This window comes from Vulpes vulpes, chromosome 4 (genome assembly GCF_048418805.1).
Source record: "Vulpes vulpes isolate BD-2025 chromosome 4, VulVul3, whole genome shotgun sequence".
NCBI lineage: Eukaryota > Metazoa > Chordata > Mammalia > Carnivora > Canidae > Vulpes > Vulpes vulpes.
Genome location: NC_132783.1, coordinates 66,924,808 through 66,946,407, shown reverse-complemented (window position 1 = coordinate 66,946,407; position 21,600 = coordinate 66,924,808). Strand labels below are relative to the sequence as shown.

Sequence of the window (21,600 nt, the reverse complement as noted above, 5' to 3'; positions counted from 1 at the left end):
GTCATGATTCCATGGAGACACAACTGATTTCTGTGGAGACTGATGGAACTATTGGAGAAAAGGGAGCAAAAATAAGGACAAAATTTAGAGAAAACTCTGTGGGTCTTTGTGATGAGCATGGAACGTAACAGAGAGTGGTGGGTTCAAGATTTTGAGCACCAGTGATTGGGAGATTACTTTCATTAAAGTAACTGTTATATTGGGGGCACTAGGATTGGGTTCTAGATTAAAATAAGGGGGGATGACAGGATGGATTCCCTCTTCCCTCTCTCCCTTCCATCTTTTTCTTATATTTCTTTTTTTTCCTTCTTGTCTTCTGTATACAACTATCTATCAAGGGCTTTCACGTTTGACAAGGATTCTCCATAATTTCAGTGGTAAACAATACAGGCACAGTCTTTGCTCTCATAGAGCAAAGGTTCTCAGATAACCTGCATTTAATTAGGGAGGGAGGCAGATGAAGGAATAAGATAATTCATGTAGTGATATGTGCTATGAAGGAAGTAAAACAGGGCTAAAAGGTGATTGAGGTCATAAGCACTAGATGGGACTACTTCAGATTGGAAATTTGGGAGAGTGTCTCAGAGGAAGTGTCCAAGGAATCAGCCATAAGAAGATTTGATGGCATTTCTAGGCAGAAAAAAACAAATATCCTAAGACAAGAATTAACTTGGAGTGTGTGAGGAACACAGAGAAGGATGAGAGTCCTGGAGGGTTCCTACTAAGGGCAAAGAGGTGAGGGCAGAGAGTGCTTCAGTCAAGGTCTGATAAGGAGACAGAGTCCAAACAGTTATTTGAATAGAGACCGTATAATACAAAGGACTATACCTGATGACAGAGGGTTCGAATAATGAGGAATTCACCAGTAAGGAATATAGGAATACCAGATAGCAGCAGTTTCCACCATCCACAGGGCTAAGATAGGGCTTACACAGCTGCAGAATAGGCAGGAAGTTGCTATGTTGCCACCCTTGGGTACCTCACTGGAAGTCCTCTCTGGAAACTTCTGGAATCCACTTTCCAGAGTGCCAAATAAGACTAGTCATAGGGAGTTGTCTCACCAAGAGCAGTCTGCTAAAAAACTGCTTGAGGGGGTTTTGGGGCAAAGTGTTTGGCTTCTGGGAGCTTCTGACATCCAGAGGCTGGAGTAGCTGTGCAGGGTGCAGAGGCTGGGTGCCGGAGAAGCTGCTCACACAGCAGGAGCCAGATGCTGGGTGAGCTGTGTGTCTGAAAGCACCTAGTTCTGCAGAAGCTGAATGCTGGAGAAACCATCTGCACTGCAGGAGTGGGGAACCAGGGAGCCTGTGTGCACTTCAGGAGCTGGGTGCTGGAGAAGCTGTGCATACAGTGGGAGGAGGGTCGAGAGAAGCCATCCACTTTTCAAGAGCTGGCTGAGAGCATGCTGGAACCAGAAAGGAAACTCTTCCTCTAGCCATGTCTCTCCAGCTTCCTCTACTGATGAAACTTACTATTGGCCCAGCTGACAAAAGAAGACTTTTTAAGGGGTCCAGCTAAATTTTTGCAGAGCAGGCAATGAGGGATAAATTTGGAGCTGAGAGGCAATGATCTCATAACTGACCTGCCTAGGTAATCAGAGTCCTGCTTGTGGTGGTGATGATGGTAATGGCAGGAGTATTGGTGGTGGTATCTAAGGTGTACAGGTACTGTTCTTGGTACTTTATGTATTTTAATTCATTTTATATTAACAATCCAGTGAGGTAGATACTGTCATTACCCCCACTTATAGATGACATAACTGAGACACAGGCCAAGTCACTTGCCCACAGCCACATGAGGGGTAGAGGGGTAGATTCAAACATGAGCAGTCTGACTCCAGATCTGCCTGACAGGCTACGAAGTCACTACTGATCCTTGAACAGAGAAGCATATCAGGAAAGACAAATACTTAAAAGGGCTTTGTAGTCAGCCCTCTTGTGATTAGACCAGCTTCCTCTATTTTCGATATTTATAAATTCAGAGATTTTAATTACCCTTAAAACAAGGTACAAATGTGCAAGGAAATATTAATTAGCCTAGGGAAAGGTGGAAAAATTGGATAATTGATGTGATGAGAACACTAGAAAATATTATTTTTGTTGTGCCCAAGATCGCGAATCCGAGAAACCGCCAAGGAGCTGACACCGATGCAATCACACGAGGGTTTATTTACAAGCTCGAGCCTGCGTCCAAGTGTACCCGACGCAGCGGAGCAGGGACTTGGACCCAGAGACTAAGAGGCGTAGCAGCTGTATAGGGGCCAGTGGCCAATGGGATACGCAGAAAGTTGCACAGACATGCTGGTCCGCTGAGCCAGATTTCCGATTAGCGTGTGTCCTGGTCTTTGACTAGGGCGGGGCAGTGCCCTAAGTAATAAGCAGGTCAGCACAAGGGGGGTGCAGCCCAAAATAGAGTCAGTCCTGCTCTGCTTGTCCAGGGGTAGGGGATGTTGTTCAATTTCCTGGGTCCCACAATTTTGAGTATAGTTTGATGGACTTTGCTCCTAAGTTTAGCTTAACAAAAATGGAGGAGGGCAAGTTCAAAATTCACTGTTATGGGTATGAAGAGATGACATTCAGAAGGTCTTGATTAAATGTTCCTCATGGCTGATGGGTGGGAAGGGGGAGGAACAAAAAACATGCACCCAGTGGGTGGACTTGGAGGCAATTCTATATGGAGCCTTTCCTGTGTACCAGACCATGTGCTGGGTAGCATGGTGGTCTTTCAAGAAGCTCATGGCTGCCTCATGGCTGACGCATGGCTTCTTTATAAGAAGCAACTAGTTCTGTTCACAGAAGAGGTCAAGGGACAGTGTCAAGAACAGGAAGCATTTGAGTCAGATGGAAGAGCTGGCCAATGTGGCTGGAGAAAGGAGGACCTTGTAGGTTCAGGGCCCGCAGAAGCAAGGGCCTGTGAGTGGAGGGACTCAGACTGATAGGAAGCCAGGGAAAGAGGATAACATGAGGTCAAGAAGAATGGATTCTGGGGTCAGATTATCAAATCCGTGGCCTCCTCTCTACTTTCTAGTTTTGTGACCTTGAGCAAATTATTTAACCTAAGTTTCAGCTTTCCTGCCTATAAAAGGAAATAAAATAGTACCCTCCTTACCGAGCTATTCTGTAGATCAAATGAGATATGAAAGCCCATTCTCACCAATAAAGGGACAGGCTCAGTAAATGTTTGCTGCCATCATCATTAGTATTATTTATAATAATATTTTATTAATGTAATACTGTAATATATAATAGTAATTAATAATAATATTTATTATTTCTATATTATTGGAAGAGGCTGAAGATTAGAGACCTGGAAAGAATAAAAAGGATTAGACATATAATGTGTTATGATATGTGCATGCGTGTGTGTGTGTGCACGCAAGTGGAATTTTTTAAAAAATATTTTATTTATTCATGAGAGACAGACAGAGTGGCAGAGATATATAGGCAGAGGGAGAAGCAGGCTCCCTGCGGAGAGTCCAATGTGGGACTTGATCCCACGATCACAACCTGAGCCAAAGGCAGGTGCTCAACCACTGAGACACGCAGGTGCCCCATGCATGTAGAATTTTGAAATAGTTTTCAGGTGAAACCTTTGTTTTGGGAACAGGCAGCATAGGGAAAAGTTCAATTTTGCACATGATAATGAGTGCCTATTTTGTCTGTTACTGTTTACAACTGCTGGTGTTTTCTCAATCATGAAAGAAATGTTCCTATATTTGCACAAAAATGAGTGATATCTACCACAAAACAATGATGAGGTGAGGGTGGCTTTGTGGGTCTTAGGCTGTGCATTTGCTATTAGTCACCTAATCTCCTAAGTGTTATGTTTGGTTTCAGTATACATTAGGAAATTGTGTTTCCAGGTGGAGAAAGAGACTAAATATTTCTTATGAGTGAAAATCTGGTGCCATCAGATCCTAAGTATCTTGTCATCAGGATGGAATTCAATCTGAGCTCCATCCACTAGCTAGCTAGGTAACTGAGCACACACCAGAATCTTCTGAGCCTCTGTCCTGATCTGTAAAATTGAGATCATCATCATAATCATACTCACCTCAAGTGAAATTGTACAGTAGAAAGAGAGAATGCATGAAAAGTGCCTAGAACCCTGCCGGACACAGAGAGGGTGATCCACATCCTACCTTACCCAGCATCTTCTAATTCAGCCCTCCCTGTTCCCAGCCTTCCCTCTGGGCTTCTTGAGTTGCCAGTGGCCAACTTTGTATGAAGCTATTGTGTTTACGTGGACCTTGAGGCAGACAGTAATTGGAAATTCAAAGGATAGGTAAGGTAATATAAGGGAACTGATTTTCAGAATGTGACATAAAGTCAGAGAAATGGCTCAATGCCCTCTCTACCGATATCCCTCAAGGTCCCTTTTGTTCTTTAAAAAAGTTATTTTTATTTGTAGTTGATATATAATACTCAGTTGCAGGTGTACAGGACAGTGATTCAACGATTATATACATTACAAAATGCTCACCACGGTAAGTGTATTACTGCACTCATGACTGTATTCCCTGTGCTACTTTTCATCCCCACGACTTACTTATAACTGGAAGTTTGTGCCTCTCGGTTCCCTTCACCCATTTCATCCATCCCCACATCCCTCTCCTCTTTGGCAGCCACCTGTCTGTTCTTTGTATTTATGAGTCTGTTTCCGCCTTTGTTGTTGTTTGTTCATTTGTTTCTTTTATTCTTTCATGACAAATATACTTCACGCTGCACTCATGTTTTCAACAGGGGCTGAAGGAATTGATGGCATCGTTTCCTTTGGAATGAGCCATAACATCCCTTTGTTCACAGAGATTGTAAATCCGGCATCCTCCAGATTAGATAATATATGTTCAGTATCAGTAGGAAAGAAACAGAGAAGTAAATATTTGCTACAAAATGTCTTTCCGGTGTCTTGAAAATTAGTTAATTTCCTGTATCTGACAAGTCAGTTCCCTGCTCCATCCGCCCCGCATTTAGAGGCAAAGGGAAAACAGTCCCCCGCAGCAAGGAGCCTGTCACTCGGGTATCCAGGGGAGATAATGTGGCCATAGTGCAGTGGCGTTGAATATGGATAAGGATGTGACAGGCCGTGCTTAAAGTTTGGTGTCACATTCAAATGACGGGATGAGAGGTGAAAAGAAAACAAAAAATTAATTCCCCCTCTTGGAATCTCACGCAGATTCACTTAGTGCCTGGTTTCTGCTCAGCGGTCTGTCTCCCTTTCTCCCCATTAATAATCATAATCAAATACCCATTATTGGTTTTCGGCAACAGGATAATTGCTTTCCCTCCCTTATTTTCTGAGGCAGTCGGTCTGCTGGTGAGAAAGGGCAGTTGTGTAATCGTTTCTTCCCCATAAGCGCTAAGAAGTCCGTTGTGCCCCGCAGATACTGATGTCAGCCGGTTTGCTCTCTGGTGGAGTGAAAGAAGGAAATAATTTTATTGTGCTATTTTTAGACTTCAATTTGGACTTCAGCCTTTATAATACTTTGTGTGCTGGGGATAGAGCTATTGATGCACCATCCAGCTGTGAGATACCCCGCTTTCTACCGCCCCTGGGAGGCTTCCTCTCTCGGATCCAGACCTCAGCACCACGCAATCACATTGTCCCCGTTGGTGGCTGCGGGCCCGGCTAGACCCAGAGAGCTACTTGTGCTCTGCATCCACAGTGTTTGCCAGTGGAACCTGCTGCCAGCAGCCACTGAGTCTCCAATTTACCTGTGAAGCTTTAATCTGATCTTTCATATGCATAAATATTCAGTGCCACGCAAATTCTCTATAAACACAGTGAGTCCACCTGACCATCGTTGCTTTTCTAGTCATTTTCCCAGAGGTGGTAGGTGAAACCCGGAATGAGGGAAAACCTGTTTCTTTGCTGGATTTCCTTCTGAACAAACAAGAAAGGCTCAGACACCACGGACTCCAGGTTATCTTTTCCTGCAGCAGGGATGGAAGACAGTTTCGTAGTTCTTCCAAACTGTAATGGGCTGGTCCTAAATTCCAAAGGGATCTTAAAAAGTGTCAGTAATACCTGCCTGAGCTTATGTTGCATCTTGTGTATCTTGTCCCATGTACTAAAGTTCAGATCAGTTTGTGTCACGCTGAATTCTGTGGTTGCATGCAGCTTGGTAATGCAGAGGTTTTGGTAGGAAAGGCTCCTCGCAGCACCCTGGCTACTGCAGGTGTGGGCTGCTGACCAGCGACAGGGACATCACCTGGGCGTGGTTACAGCACAGAGCCCCATGCCCCGCCCTGACTTAGGAACCAGAACCTGCGATTTAACAAGATCCCTGAGTAACTCATAGGCACGTTTATCTTTTTTTTTCCCTTTTTTTGAAATTACAAGGCTTTTTTAGAATCTCAAAATCTGTAGAATCTATTCCTATAAAAGTGCATCTAAATACAAGATCTTGCATCTAATTTCAGAGAGTTCAGCTTCCATGGATCCTTCACTCAGGGGAATCTGAGTGCATGCCTGGTGGAGATCCCAAATGCCATGGCCCCCCACCTTGGTGACCTGTGTTGCTGCTTGGCTGTCGCATGGAAGCAGCCTTCACTTTGCTGCCTGGATCTTGTACATCTGAGGAGCACCAGCCTTGGGGCATCACTGTCACCTTCTCCAGTCCCTGTCTTCCCTGTGGCCCTCATTTATCAGCCTTGCTATCATGCTTCTTGCTTGGCTCTTTCACTGCCTCAATTAGGGATGGGTACCAAGTGTTCTAGGCTGACCATATGTTGAGAGCAGCTAGTGGGATAGCATCAGTACCAAGATTCTTCCCTACTCATGTCAGGCTCTGGAGAGTTGCTGAAGGGACAGGGTTCTCCTGCTTTTCCTGCCGATTGTGAACTCCTCCTGTAGGTCCTGGAGGCTCATCTCCAGTTCTGCTGTGGGCTTTGACTTCCTCTGACCCCTGATGGTGGCCAACTCAAGAAAACCTTGAGAAAAATCTGTTCACTCACTGACTTGTTTGTCAACCATGCACTCTGACCTTGAACCGTCCTTGTTTTGGGAGGGAATGAATGTATGTGGATGTTTACAGCATATGATATGTGTCAAAATAGAGGTGTGGACAAAACACCATGGCTAATCCCAAGAGAGAGGTAGCTAGCTTGTCCAAGAGGAGTAAGGGAGAGCTTCAAGGAGATGAGCTGGGATCCATGGGATGAAGAGGACAGTGCCCAAGATAGGGGCTGTGGGCATGATCACTGTTGGAAACCAGAGTTGGGAAGATCAAGTTGAGGAAGTCACTTGATGGGAAGTGAGAAAGCAGGTAGCTAGAGGAGTTCACACATAGCTGCTGTGTGCTGTGGGACAGGCCCAGGGCTGTTATCCTCTCCATCCAATAATCCTTCCCTGATGGATAAGGAGACATGTACAGCGAGGTTAAGGAACTTGCCTAAGGTTGCACAGCTGCATGTGGTAAAACTGGACTTCCCACCTGCCTAGGGGGCCCAGCACTGGTCTCCCTTGCAGAGAGCCACTTTTACCTGGACAAGAGGCCTGTAGCCAACCCCTGCCTGGGACAAAACAGGCTGGCTCCCTTGCCTCTCCCTGCACCTCAGTCTTTCCAACTTTTCTCATGGCATCAGTGAAAAACAGCCATCCCCAACCACCATGTGTCTGTGTAGAATGAACACACGTGTGTAGGACTGATGGGCTGTGAGGGAAAGAGAGATGGGCATTTTTCTGGGTTGTCTAGTGGCATCCCCAACCACCATGTGTCTGTGTAGAATGAACACACATGTGTGTAGGACTGATGGGCTGTGAGGGAAAGAGAGATGGGCATTTTTCTGGGTTGTCTAGTGGTTCTGTTGTGTGGAATCTGATCATACCACACAGGAGGCATTCCCCTTATGTCTCCAAGGAGCCTGCTGCTCCACTGCTGGGGAGAGAGCCCTGGCCACCTTGACTGATGACGGTGAGGTCCTTGATAGATGAAGATGGAGAGCAAATTCACAGCACAGCCTGAATGACAGCATCTCCTTCCCCACCAAGGCTTACTGTGCACCATGCCCCCTGCCTGGTCCAACCCAGAATGGTGTTTGCACTGCAGGAATCCTGGGGTCGGTGAGGGGTGGGAATTCACAGCAAGACTGCTTGGGAGGAAGGCAGATGTGGTTGGTGCACACTGCTCCATAATGTCACATTCCTCTCCCTGCCTTGCCACCTGTGTGCACGCGCTGTCAGCTAGAGCTCTAGTTTCTGCCTCCTGCCCTTTGCTTCTCACACCTGTGGCCCACCCAACACTCCTGCAGAAGCAGCGCTTGAGCTCCTTCAGCCAGAAGTAAAGTTGGTCCCGTCTTTGTTTTGGGATGCGAGCTCAGCTTACAGACACACCCTAGGGAAGCTGAAGATCACTCACTGGGATCCATTTTCAAAGTCAGAAACCAGGCTCTGTCCCTTGCAGGTGGGCTGTTCCTTGTCTCCTGGGCCATGATTATTATATATTTGGAGGGAATGTTACCACCTTCCCGTCCATGGATAAGCACGAGGGAAAGCATATCGAAGATCTTCCAAATAACAGGACTCCACGGCAGCTTCCACCTGGCTCCATACCTTGCCATTCTGCACTATGCTAGGCTGGTTCACACCCGTGTGGCACCATTGCGCATTCCTAAATAGCTTTTACTGTTCTGTCTAGAACACAGAATAGTTTGGGGACATTTCTGTACTTTCTTTTCCCCAAAACCAGATATATATGTCTGCTTAGCTGCATGGAATCCTCCCATCCTTAACACTTTGGCCTGCACAGCCGCAGATAAAATATTTGGGGTGCAAGCTCTTTGGCGGGTCCGTCTTCTATCCTCTCTACTGGCATTTGTTACTGAGCTCTCTTTGGAAAGTGGTGTCTTCTGATAGGTAGGAAGGATAATATATTTTACCTACAGAGCCAGTTCTGGTCTGACCAGTCCCTTTTCATTCTGAATTGAACTACTGGAAGGTACCCAGGAGATAAGCTGCGAGGTGATTTACAAGGCATGCTCTCTCTTGCTTGTCTTGCTTCTGTTTCCCTTTAAAATTCCTTGGCTGCCCTCAGTGTGGGCATGTGCTTCCATTTATCCTATAGCTCTTGGGGCTGAATGCAGCTCTTGTACTTCTGAGAGGCTCTGATTAGGAAGCCACTTCCCTGACTTCCAGCTTGCACTGATCAAAATGTGGCCCTGAGAACCATGACAAGGATTTTGCAAAGGGGGGATGTTTATCACCGAGGTTAAGATAGTGCATAAGTTTGGCGAAATGGCAGAAGGGAAAGAAGTGGGTAATTTTTTTTAAAAAAAAAGATTTATTTATTAATTTTAGAGAAAAAAAGAGTGTGTGAGCAAGGAGAGGGACAGAGGAAGAGAGAATCTCAAGGAGACCTCTCACAGAGAGTCAAGTCCCATGGCGGGCTCAATCTCATGACCCTGAGATCATGACCTGAGCTGAAAGCAAGAGTCAGTTGCTTAACCAACTGAGCCCACGAGACACCCCAAAAGGTGAATAATTTTTTAAAAGTTTAAAATTTATTTCTTGCTATAAAAGTAAAGGATGCATCTGGTTTCTTTGAAGGAAAAAAAATTCAACAGAAAGGGGTAAAATATAAAGTAAAAACCCCTTGTCCCTACCCTGATCATGAGAAAATAAGTCTATTCCTCCAGAAATATCTCATTCATGCATAGGCCTGTATGGATATATATGCCTGCCCTTTTGTGACTTTTAGAAAATTCAAATGAGAGCACAACAGAATACTATTTGTTCTGTGCTTTACCTATTTTCACTTAATTTTTCTTGGAAATATTTCCATTGTGAGAAATAGAGCTTAGCCTTCTATTATAAGTGGCTACATGGGATGTAACAATAAATGTGGTCAATTTCAATTTTATCCATTTGGTTTCCAGTTATTTCTCTCAGTGCAGTTACTGTTCTCTTTTTTGTCTGAATATATTTGTGAGGTAAATGCTTAGAAGTAGAAGAGGCAGCTCAAAGACCAGGTGCAGTTTTAATTTTGACAAATATTGCCAAATTACTTTCCTTAAAAAAAGGGTACTGATTTGTCTCTCTTTTCCAAAAGAGCAAATTGTACCACTTGGATACTTTCATTTCCAGGACAGTACATCTCTGCCATGAATGTGGCCAATCGTCTTTTCATGTATTTATTGGTTGTTTGTGTTTCTCTTCTGCCCATTCTGCCTGTTTTCTCTTGGGATGTGTGCTTTTTCTCTTGCTGTTTTTCAAAACTCTTGAAGGTTAAAGAATTTGACTCTGGGACTATACTACATGTGTTAGAAATATTTGTTGCTAAAAGGCCTTTTATATTTTGACTTTCATTTATGGCATTTTTGCCATGTAGAAGTTAAAATATATATGATTTCAGATTTATCACTGTTTTCTCCTCCTACTTGACTTCCAGATTTGTCTTGCTTAGAAAATCTTTTCCCCACTTCAAAATTATACTCAAATAATCTAAAATTTCCATTCAGCATTGCACAGCCTAGAAGCCAATACCACTCTGGCAAAGTAGAGTGGCATATTGAGACCTACCTTGAGACTTTAATTTTTAATGTAGTCAGTCCACTGGGATCACTTATCAGGAAAGATTTTCCTCTATAACCTTTATTAGGATGTATTTTTTTTTAAAAAAAAAACTTAATTGTTTTCTTTGCTTCAAATTGGAGGAGTCCTTTAAATGTAACTTCCCTGAAAGTTCATTTAGTTAATTAAGTACTTACTGAGTTCCTGTTGTGGTTAATACCTTGATAGACTATATGCTTCATAGGATTAAAAGAATGAGTCCTAAATATTCTGAAACCTCATTAAGTGTGTACAGTAGAAGAAGGTATCTGTACATACAACCCAGGCATCAAGGCACAGGCTAATAATGGTCTTCAGAGTACTGCAAAATGCCATGTGGGTTGAGAGAAAGGAGATATTATATATGATGTGGGGATCAGGGAAGAGTTCTTTTTTTTTTTTTAAGATTTTATTTATTTTTTCATGAGAGGTAGAGACATAGGCAGAGGGTGAAGAAGGTGCCCTGCAGGGAACCTGATGTGGGACTCGATCCCAGGACCCTGGGATCACGATCTGAGCCAAAGGCAACTGCTCAGCCACTCCAGGCATCCCATAGAGTTCTTTATTAAAGTGACATTTGAGTTGGGCCTTGATGAAATGGTGGGCTTTTAATGGGTGAAGATTTTGAAGAAAGGCATAAAAAAATAGTCATCTGTAATTTGAAACTTGTACATTTGTCCTGGGAGGAACAAGTGGCCCCTTTGCTGACATTGAGCACATAGGAGAGCAACGAGAAAGGAACCCAGGGCAGGCTGGAGGTCATCTTGGGAAAGAACTCAAAGGACTTTACCTTCCATTTAGCAAGCAATGAGAGCCACTAACATTTTTGGAGCAGTAGTAGAAGGAACAGATTAGAAGGATGAAATATTTGAAGGCAGAAAACTCATCATTAATTGCAGCTTTCCTGGGGGTGAAGAGATGAAATGCTTAATTTGGGGTAGCAGTCATAAAGGGAAAAAATAGACCCAAATGATATTCTCAACATACAGCCTGTGTTTGGATATGGGAGTCGAAGGAAAGAAACATTAAAAGTGACCATGATCTCTGGCCTTCATTCAATTCACTCTTCTAATACATAAGTGCCCAGTATGTTACACTCTGTGAGCCACTGGGAGCAGAGGAGTTGGCATGAAGACAAGGTTCCCACTCTCAAAGGATGGAACTCCACGGATGCAGGAACACTGAACAAGCCAGGATGAGGCAGGAGTAGAGACCATGAATATAGGTAGAGAAATTAAGAGCAGGAGCAGCTTGATGGGGATCCCTGATGACTTTCACTTTAAGTCTTAAAACTGAGTGTTCAGTAGTTGTTTCAGATAATTATGTAGTTATTTCTGGGTGGTACTCTCTTTCCTTCTTCATCTGGTGTTTACTACTGAGTGATGGAGGGAAAAAAAGTAACTTGTTACTTAGAGTTTTAAATAGGCTGCAAAGGTGGAAGGGCCTCTGCAATCTGTGGCTGTCTGCCTTATCCACAATAGGAAAAGGTTGCTGATCAGGCTGGTGATCAGAACATCTCTTTGATTTCTGAAGACGCCTTAGTTTTCTCAGCTGGTAAAGCAGGGGTCTGTCCCAGCACATTTTTACGTTGTTCATCATTTTGTAGGTCATAACTCGGGTAGAATTTGACTAGGCAGTTCTCATTTGGGGTTGTGACATGAGGTTGAGGTTGCAGTTTTATCAGCTCAGCAGGGCTGGACAAGCAAGATGGTTCACTCACATGGCTGGTAGCTGATAGCGGGTATCAGCTGACATTGTACCTGATTCCATTGACCAAGTGAGTGAGTATACTTTCTCCAGCATTGCAATTTCACGAGGGAGTAGACTTCTTGCATGGCATTTGGCTTTACTCAGAGCCAGGGTCCCAAAACACTAGGTGAAGGCTGCATGGCCTTTTCTAGCCTAGCCTCGGAAGCTGTGTGGCATTACAACCTCTACAATCCATTGATAACAAGAAAGTCAGTAAGGCCAGACCAGATTCAAAAGAAGAGGATATAGACTCTACCTCCTGACTATAGGAATGGCAAAGAATTTGAATTATGTCTTAAAACTTATACAGTGAAATAGTTTTATCTACTTCATAAGATTGTTTTGAGGATTAACAATCCTTAGAACAGCTCCTGACCAATGACTGTTAAGGACAGTGATGATGGTAGTAGTGGTGGTGACAAGGATAATGTTGACGGTGGTAACTGCATTGCCCTTCTGCAAAATATCTTTTATTATTGCTTGCAGGTTGAATAGTGGGGAATTAATCATTGGTCTCACCTGGCCTTTATTTTTAACATAGTAATAGAAGAATCATAAACTAATAGGGACAACAATGGTCACATCTTGGCCACCATATTACCATGCACATTTAAAAGCAATTTTCATTTTATTAGTGCCTCCTACTATTCAAGATTTGAGAAGTTATGTACTTTTTACTCATTATTACAAATGAGTTATGTACTCATTTGTAGCTTCATTTTTATAATCCATCCTCTGAGATAGACATAGGAGATGTTATATTACAAATGTAGAAGTTCAAATTGAGATAAAGTATTTTCCAAAGGTCACCAAACTTTATAGAGGAGGCTAAACTGCAAACAGAATCATTTGACTTTGGTTGAATCAGCTATGTGTTTGGTTACAATTGATAGGAACAATAGCTCTAATTGACTTAAATAAGAGAAAGATGGGCACCTGGGTTGGCTGATTCAGTAGTTCAGACTTGTCATCAAGTTAATATATTTTCCATACCTCTTTTTAGCCATTTCCATTCATAGTGCATTAGCTTTGCAATGCACTCCAATAGAGTCACAAGATAGTTGCAGTAGTTTCTTTGTTCATTGTTATTGGGAGAGGGAATACAACACCTCACCTGCCAGCATCCCAGCATGGACCACGAGACATGGTCAGATTGAATTTAGCTCAGCTATCTGTGTTGCCAATGTCTGGACTATAAATGCTTGTCTGGTAAAATGTCATAGGTTGATTGCTTTCATCTAATCACACTCTACCTGAAAAGCTAGGGAGGGGCCACCATCCAACATGTCCTAAGGGGGGAGGGTTGGTTACCTGAATACTACCTGAGTTCTGTTAGGAAGGATGAAAAGAGGAAGGAGTGTTGGCTTAACAAACAGCACTGTCTACTACAGTTTCCTAAACACTCTTTCCTATGCTACATTTCCTTTTTTCATATTATCAGATGGCATTTTGGAAAGGAGACTAAGCTGTCCAAAAGTCTTTGTTTGGTGAAGAATTATGTTAATTTTTCTTTTTTGGAAAATAGAAGACATAGGAATAAAATTTACATATTTCTAATAACAACAATTTTTAAAGATTAGAATTAAGTCATTATTGCCCAGGGAATGAAAAGATTTCAGAAGCATGAGGACTATTAGTACTTAAACAATTAGGCATTCACATATTTGTTTGCTATTTTATTCCATTGTAGTTCTATAAAAAGACCTGGTTATCTTTAAAGTTTCCAAAGAATTAGGTAAAATGCTAATACTCCTTAAGTGAAAATATTCATAAGTCAAGAAAGTTTGGTGCCAAGAGCTGAAACTATTGGTGTCTATGTTAGATTCAGTATTTCCATTCTAAAAATGGGTAGAAACTTTTCCCTACAAACTTCCTGTCTGCCCTCTTACCATCATTCTCCATAAATTATATACACATGCCTTAGTTCCGTAAGGATTCAAGCCACACTCAGATGATCTTTTAGACCTCATTTTACTTCTAACTGGCAGGAGCAACAGAAATGATGAATCTCAATTCTCCATTCAAGAAATTTCCCCCAAACACTGAAATTGTATCTTTAAATTGTCTCATTACTGGTTGTAAAACCTCACCAAAGATCTCACATAGCTCAAGTAGCTGTGACTCATTCATTTAAGGGATTATTATTAATGACCTAATTACTCTCCCGAGCAGGAATAGCAAAGCATCTCAAGACTGAAATCAACCATTACTCTCTTTAGCACAAATGAATTCAATAGAAAAGATATTTTGAAAATCTAAAGCTTGATGAAATTATTACATGAGCCATAATAAAGCACGACAATTTTACATCTACATGATTTACTTACCATTCAGCATTCTCTAAAATTGGCTTGTAGATTTTGAGACTTTGATGTGTGCATTCCAGGAGACATTTTAGGACAGCCCACTTTCACTCAAAAGCTACACAAAATATACTTTTTCAAATAGCAAATGGACATGAACTAACACTATGCAAATTGCTATAATGTAGAAAATTGTTGATGGAAGCGGCCAACTTTTTTCCTTAGTTATGGGAGCTGGCCTACTGGATCTTTTCATTGAATCCAGCCTGGCCTCACCACTGGAAGCCAGAAAGATGCTGATGGATCTGTCAAGATAACAATAAAAAATTACTGAGAACACTTCAGGCAGCTGAAGGTGATTTGGTCCCCATGTGGGGAAGAAACAGATGATAAAGTGGAGGAGAGGTTTTTAGGTATGCCCTTTTCTTCTAAACACATTGCCTGGGAAGGCCAGTGCCTACCCCCATCACTTCTGGAAACAGACAAGCACCTGTCAACTGCTGAGGCAGGGAGAAAGAACAAGAACACCAGCATCAGAGAAGCACTACCATGGGAGGGCATCAAAAAATAGCTTTGATTTTGAACACTCCCCTGGTCCTCCCTGGTCCCTAAGGGGCGGATAATTATAATTCAGGGAGTCTATGTATTTCTGCAAGTACAGATTGTTTTACCAGAGGCCCTTTCCCCTGAGATGATACCCCACTCACCCACCACCTACCCTATTAGGATGGGCACAAATCAGGGCTTTCCCAAAGACTTATCACCAACCAATGTAGTTAATATGCCTAATGAAATAAATAAGACTTCTTAAGGATGTAACTGCTCTAAAAGAACAACAGAAACGGGCAGCCCTGGTGGCTTAGCAGTTTGGCGCCGACTTCAGCCAGGGGTGTGATCCTGGAGACCCAGGATCAAGTCCCATGTCAGGCTCCCTGCATGGAGCCTGCTTCTCCCTCTGCCTGTGTCTCTGCCTCTCTCTCTCATGAATAAATAAATAAAATCTTAAAATAAAAAAAGAACAACAGAAGGACTTGTACCTGATGAAGCATAATTGGACACTACAACATTCAATAAACATATTAAGTATTTTCCCAAAGATAAGGAAGGATATTGGAGACAGGAGGTAAAACAAGAAGTCACAAAGAAATCCAAATGACAACTCAGACAAAGCAAAATATAAAAACTTAAAAAGTCTCAGCAAATGAGTTGAGCAGCCTAATGAATTCAGCTGAAGAACCAATTAGTGAGCCAGCAGTTATTGGAAGGTATTTGGAGGGTATCAGGAATAGAAAGAAGGAAAATATAAAATATAAATTAAGCAATATACAGAATAGAGGTATTTGATCAACATTTATGTGAAAAGAATCCTAGAAAGGAAGAAAACAGTAGAGGAGAAGGAAGAAATATTTGAGAGACCAATGACTGAAAGCCAGAGAAGAAAAAGACATGAAGCTTTAGGCAGCTGGGCTTTACAGAGTACAAAACAGACAGATAGGATGGAAAAGGGTGAGAAGTGGAACATGGATAGGTTGCAGTTAAAATTTATATGTAACAAGGACAAGGAGGAATTGTGGGGCTCCTGAGTGGCTCAATTGGTTGAACATCTGCTTTCAGCTCAGGTCATGATCTCAGGGTCCTGGGTTGGAGCACCACATTGGGACTCCCTGCTCAGCAGGGAGTCTACTTCTCCCTCGCCCTCTGCCCCTCCTCCATTTGTGCTCTCTACCCGCCTCTCAAATGAATAAATAAAATCTTTTTAAAATAAGAATTAGACTGATATCACACTTTTCAAGAGCAACATAATCTGCAAAAATGCTATGGAGTAATATTTTCAGAGTGTTGAATCGAGAATATTAAGCTATATTTTACTTAGTGTTTAAGTGTGAAATAAAGATGTTCTCAGATCTAGGAGTCTTTAAAAGGTTTGCCATACCTGATATTATTTGAAACATTCTTAGATGAAGTGTTTTAACAAGATGAAAAATAAGTCCAGCAGGGCAGTATGAGATATGTGAAAGAAGGCATTAAAAAAACTTAGTAATTTTATTGTTGATGAAATAAAAAACTTATGAAAAAAACCATGCTTTAGTAAAAACCTAGAACTAAAATATAGCCTCAAAATATATACAAATATATCACTGTGGAGTAGGATGGTGGCAGAATGAGAGGAAGGTGAAAGTAGGTTAAGGTGTAGGCTAGGTACACTCATTCTGCCCCTGGATCTAATGGGAGTCCCTCAGACAATACAGGTGAGAATGCATCAACAACACAGCATAACCTGCCAACAATAAGCACCCAGAGGAGTGTTCTCCCTTTCTGCTGGCCCAAGACTCCCTTTTCTTCTCAGAGACACTCAGTGGCCTGGCCTGGGGAAGCTCCTTTGCTCCTTGTGCAGTTCAGCTGGGACCAGTGAAAGCTCTTGTTGGAACAGATATCTCAAGCAGACAAACCAAACCAAACCAAACCAAACCAAACCAAACCAAACCAAACACCCCCCCCCCCCCAAGAAAACCATACATTTGCTGCAAAGGATCTTAAAATTAAAATGTAATTGGAGGGGTACCTGGGTGACTCAGTTGGCTAAACATCTGACTCTTAATCTCAGCTCAGGTCTTGATCTTAGGGTCATGGGTTTGAGCCCTGTATTGGGCTCTACCCTGGGTGTGGAGCCTACATAAAAAAAAAAACACAAATGTAATTCTAACCATAGCCCTTAAAAGGAGAATAGGACTGTGTGATAAACCTAACTGGATTATTGCGTTCTAAAATAGAAGGCACTTATTTTAGAAGGCATTTAAACAGGACTCAGAATCTCCTAACATAATGGCCAGAATTTTCAGAATACAATTGACAATCCCTCAAAATATAAAAACAAAGGAAATCATAGCTTGAATGAGAATAAACAGTAGCTGACCTGAACATGGAGATGAGTTAGATGTTAGAATCACATGCTGAGGATTTTAAAGCAGCCATCATAAAAAATGTTTCCATAGATGGGGTACCTGGGGGACTCATTCAGTTGAACATCTGACTCTTGATTTCAGCTCAGGTCATGATCTCAGAGATTGAGCCCCATGTTGGGGCTCTGTGCTCAGTAGGGAGTCTGCTTGAGGATTCTCTCTCTCCCTCTCCCTGTGGCCAGCCATCCACCACCCCCACTGCTCACATACATGTGCTCTCTTTTTCTTAAATAAGTATATAAATTTTAAAAGTGTTTCCATAAGCAATTACAAATTCTCTTGAAATAAAGGCAAAAAAAAGAGAAAATGTCAGCAAAGATAGAAAAGTTATAAAAAAAGAATCAAGTGGAAATTATAGAACTGGAAATACAAAAACAGAAACAAACACTTCAGTGGAAAAACTTAATAATACAGTGAAGATGACAGAGGTTAGAATCAATGAACTTGAGAAGAGAAAAACTGAATTAACCCAATTTGAACAAAAGAAAGTGGACTGAGAAAAAGTTAACAGAGCCTAAGAGACCTGAGGCTCAATAACAAAAAATCTGATACATATCATAGGATCCAAGAAAGAGAAAAGGGGAGAAATAATTCATTATTTGAAGAAATAATGACTAAATACTTCCAAAATTAAGACACAAACCTACAGATTCAAGAGCTAAGAATGCTTCCCCCCCTAAAATAAACCCAAAAAAATCCATACCAAAACACATCAGAATTAAATTTCTGAAAACTTAGAAGACCAAGAAATAACCTTGAAGCAGCCAGACAGAAATGATATATTACCTATAGGGGCACATTAATTTGAATAATGGTGGATTTTTCACCTGAAACCATGAGAGCCCAAAAGAAATGGTACATTTTTCAAATGATGAAAAAAAACAATCAACCCCAAATTCCATATCCACAGGGCAAAAAAGGAACTTCAACCTAAATCTCACACTATTTAAAAATTAACTTAGAATGGATCTATCCATGGATTCATTTTTTGGGGCAAAATATATATAATAAAGGATGGTAAATATCTAAGCCTGGAAAAGTTGAACTAAAAGTCACTGTTATAATATCACACAAAATAGATTCTGGGGCTAAAATATTATACTAACATAGAAGGTCATCATAAACTGAAAAGAAGCAGTAGAAACTTTAATGATTGAAATATATATATATACATATATATATATCTCCAATACCATATATATCCAATACCATATATATCCAATACCATAATCCAAAATGCATAAACCAATCAGTAGAACTGTGGGAAGAAATAAATGAATCAAAAATTATAGTTGGAAATTTAAAACACTCCTCTCAGAAACTGATAGATGAAACAGGCAAAAAAAAAAAAAAAAGGCAAATGTATAAAAATCTTTAATAATATAAAATGCCTTAACTGTAGATGCAATGAGTAGAACACTCATTTCTTTTGGATGCATGTGGGACAATTACAAAGAACCATCAAGTAGTAGATGATAATAGTAGGAACCTTAACTAATTTTATAGTTTATTCTTAAAAAAAATAAAAAATAAAGTTTATTCTTGATCATTATGCAATACAATTAGATAGCAACCTAACAGAAAGGAAGCTGGAGATTTAAATGAATTTAAAATGAGGAAAGACAATGAAAGCACTAAATGTAAAATTTGTGTGACAATGATGTTATAAATTCTGGAATTAAATCTTGTGCAATCACAGGAAATGTTAAAAATCAATAAGTTTGACAGTAGGTATAGAAATGTTTGTTAAATTATTTCCTGTATTTCTCTGCATATTTAAAATATTTAATGACTTTAAAACTTAAACATGGTTAAAGTCTGACTTGGACAAAAATTTAGAGCTTTCATTTATTAGAAAATTAAAATGGCAAGAGAGGAAAATAAAAAATAAAAGGAAACAAACAATTTAAGCTTGAAAAAGGAAGCTAATAAAAAGATAATAGATCCAAAGAAATGAGAAAAAGGAAATAGAAAGATAAGATCAGAATTCAAGGAAATAGAGAACAAAAATCAATATTGAAGATTAACAAAGCAAAAGGTAGTTTTTTTTTTTAGAAAAGATTAAGAAGATAGCAAACCTCTGATAAGACTGAACAAGATAAATCAGAAAAGTAACTACACAAAACACAATGAAAAGGAGCATTGTCTTTACACACAAACACAAGTTGCCTAAAAAGATAATTTTTATAATTATGAACACACATTATAATACAAAATCCATTAGAAAATGAGTTGATTTCTATAAAGGAGATAATGGGTTAAATTGGACCCAAGAAGTAATAAAATTTTTAAGTAGACTAGAAAAATAAAGATATTGAAGTGGTAGTAAAATATCTCCTTCAATAAAAGCCTTAGAAAAAGCAAGTGGAACTTAAGAAAGGAATAAACAGACAAAGGGATATGAAAGGACAATTCACAGGAGAAAACCTGAGTGGCTATGAACCGATCCTAGTGGAGAGATGCAACCTTGAACAAAATGCCACTTTATGCCTGTCTGATTGGTTACAAATAGGAAGCTGGAAAATGAGTCTAGCATGTGTAACTAAGGACAATCACTACTAGTGTGTATGAGATTCCACTCCAGCTCTCTTGTTACAGGACATGGCTCAGAAAATCTTTCTTCTCTCTTTCTCTCTTTTTATTTTTTATTTTTTTAGAGATTTTATTTATTTATTCATGAGAGAGAGAAAGAGAGAGAGAGAGAGAGAGAGAGAGAGGCAGAGACACAGGCAGAGGGAGAAGCAGGCTCCATGCAGGGAGCCCGACGTGGGACTCCATCCCTGGATTCCAGGATCATGCCCTGGGCAGAAGGCAGACGCTTAACCGCTGAACCACCCAGGGATCCCTTTCTCTTTTTTTTTTTTATATTAGATTGACACATAACACCAACCGGGAAGCACACACCTCATGAATGTATGCCTGATGAATTTTCACAAAATGAACACTCTCATATAAATCACCATCCCATTGAGAAATAAACCACTTCCAGTATGCTAGCAGCCCTCTTTGTACTTCTTCCTGTCATCATCCCCTTTCTCCCCAAGGTAGCCATTGTCCTGATTTCTAAGACCATGGATTAGTTTTGCATATTTTCAAATAGAAAATAAATGGAACCATAGTGCCTCCTCTTTATCTTTTGGTTTTGCCTAGCCTTATGTTTATGAGATTACCATACTGTTGCAGATAGTAATAATTTATTCACCTTCGTCTTTGCAGTATGATATTCCAAAAAATGAATATACACAATTATCCACAGATGTTTGTTTTCCCTCCCCGGTTTTGGCTGTTACAAATAATATTATATTATACAATTGATCTCCATTATTCGTGGATTCTGTGAATTTGCCTACTTAGTAAAGTTTATTTGTAACCTTGAAATCAATACCCACAGAGCTTTCACTGTCATTCATACACATGCAGAGTAGTGAAAAATTTGAGTCATCTGATGTACATGTTCTCAGCTGATGTCAAGCAAGGCAATGCTCTGCCTTGTTCCAGTTCTCATATTACAAACAAGTGTCATTTTCATGGTCTACTTAGTGTCATGTTTTTAAAATTTTTGTACTTTTTTTAGTGATTTCACTATTTAAAATGAGGCTGAAGCTTAGCGAGGAGGAGCTGTCTAGTTCTCCTACAGGTAAGAAGACTGTGATGTGCTGTGTGGAGAAAATAATGTATGTTCAGGCAGGAGTTATAGCGCAGTTGGACATGAGTTCAGCATTAGTGAATCAACAATATACTCTAAATAAGGTGTCTTCAAACAGAGACGTACATAACAAAGTTATACATTGATTGGTTGATGAAACCGTTGTGGCCAGAGGCTGGAAGGAACTTAACCCTAGGTTTCCCTGGGGAGCACCGTTCAGTATTGGCTAGTTTGGTGCTCATGGTGACTTTATAGAATATAGCTACTATGAATATGAGAACTGACAGTATATGCATTTCCTTGAGTGTATACCTAGGAGTCACATTGGTAGGTCTTAATGATTGACATGTGCTGGGTATTAGTACATCCATCAAAGAGATTTCAAAGACATTGTATT

At 40.8% G+C, this 21,600-nt stretch overlaps 1 protein-coding gene across 2 annotated transcripts in view; it reads left to right on the top strand.

Annotated features, from left to right (window-relative positions):
* The window catches only part of DISC1 (DISC1 scaffold protein), a 352,717-nt gene that overhangs the window by 295,999 nt on the left and 35,118 nt on the right, over positions 1 to 21,600 (top strand). Inside the window, exon 11 of one of the 2 annotated variants that reach the window (XM_072755975.1) lies at positions 21,132 to 21,194. The exons of the other annotated variant lie outside the window; for it this stretch is intronic. Within the exon in view, the coding sequence (XP_072612076.1) occupies positions 21,132 to 21,147 (16 nt within the window). The 3' untranslated portion in view covers positions 21,148 to 21,194. The remainder of the gene's footprint in view (positions 1 to 21,131; positions 21,195 to 21,600) is intronic. 2 annotated transcript variants of the gene reach the window in all.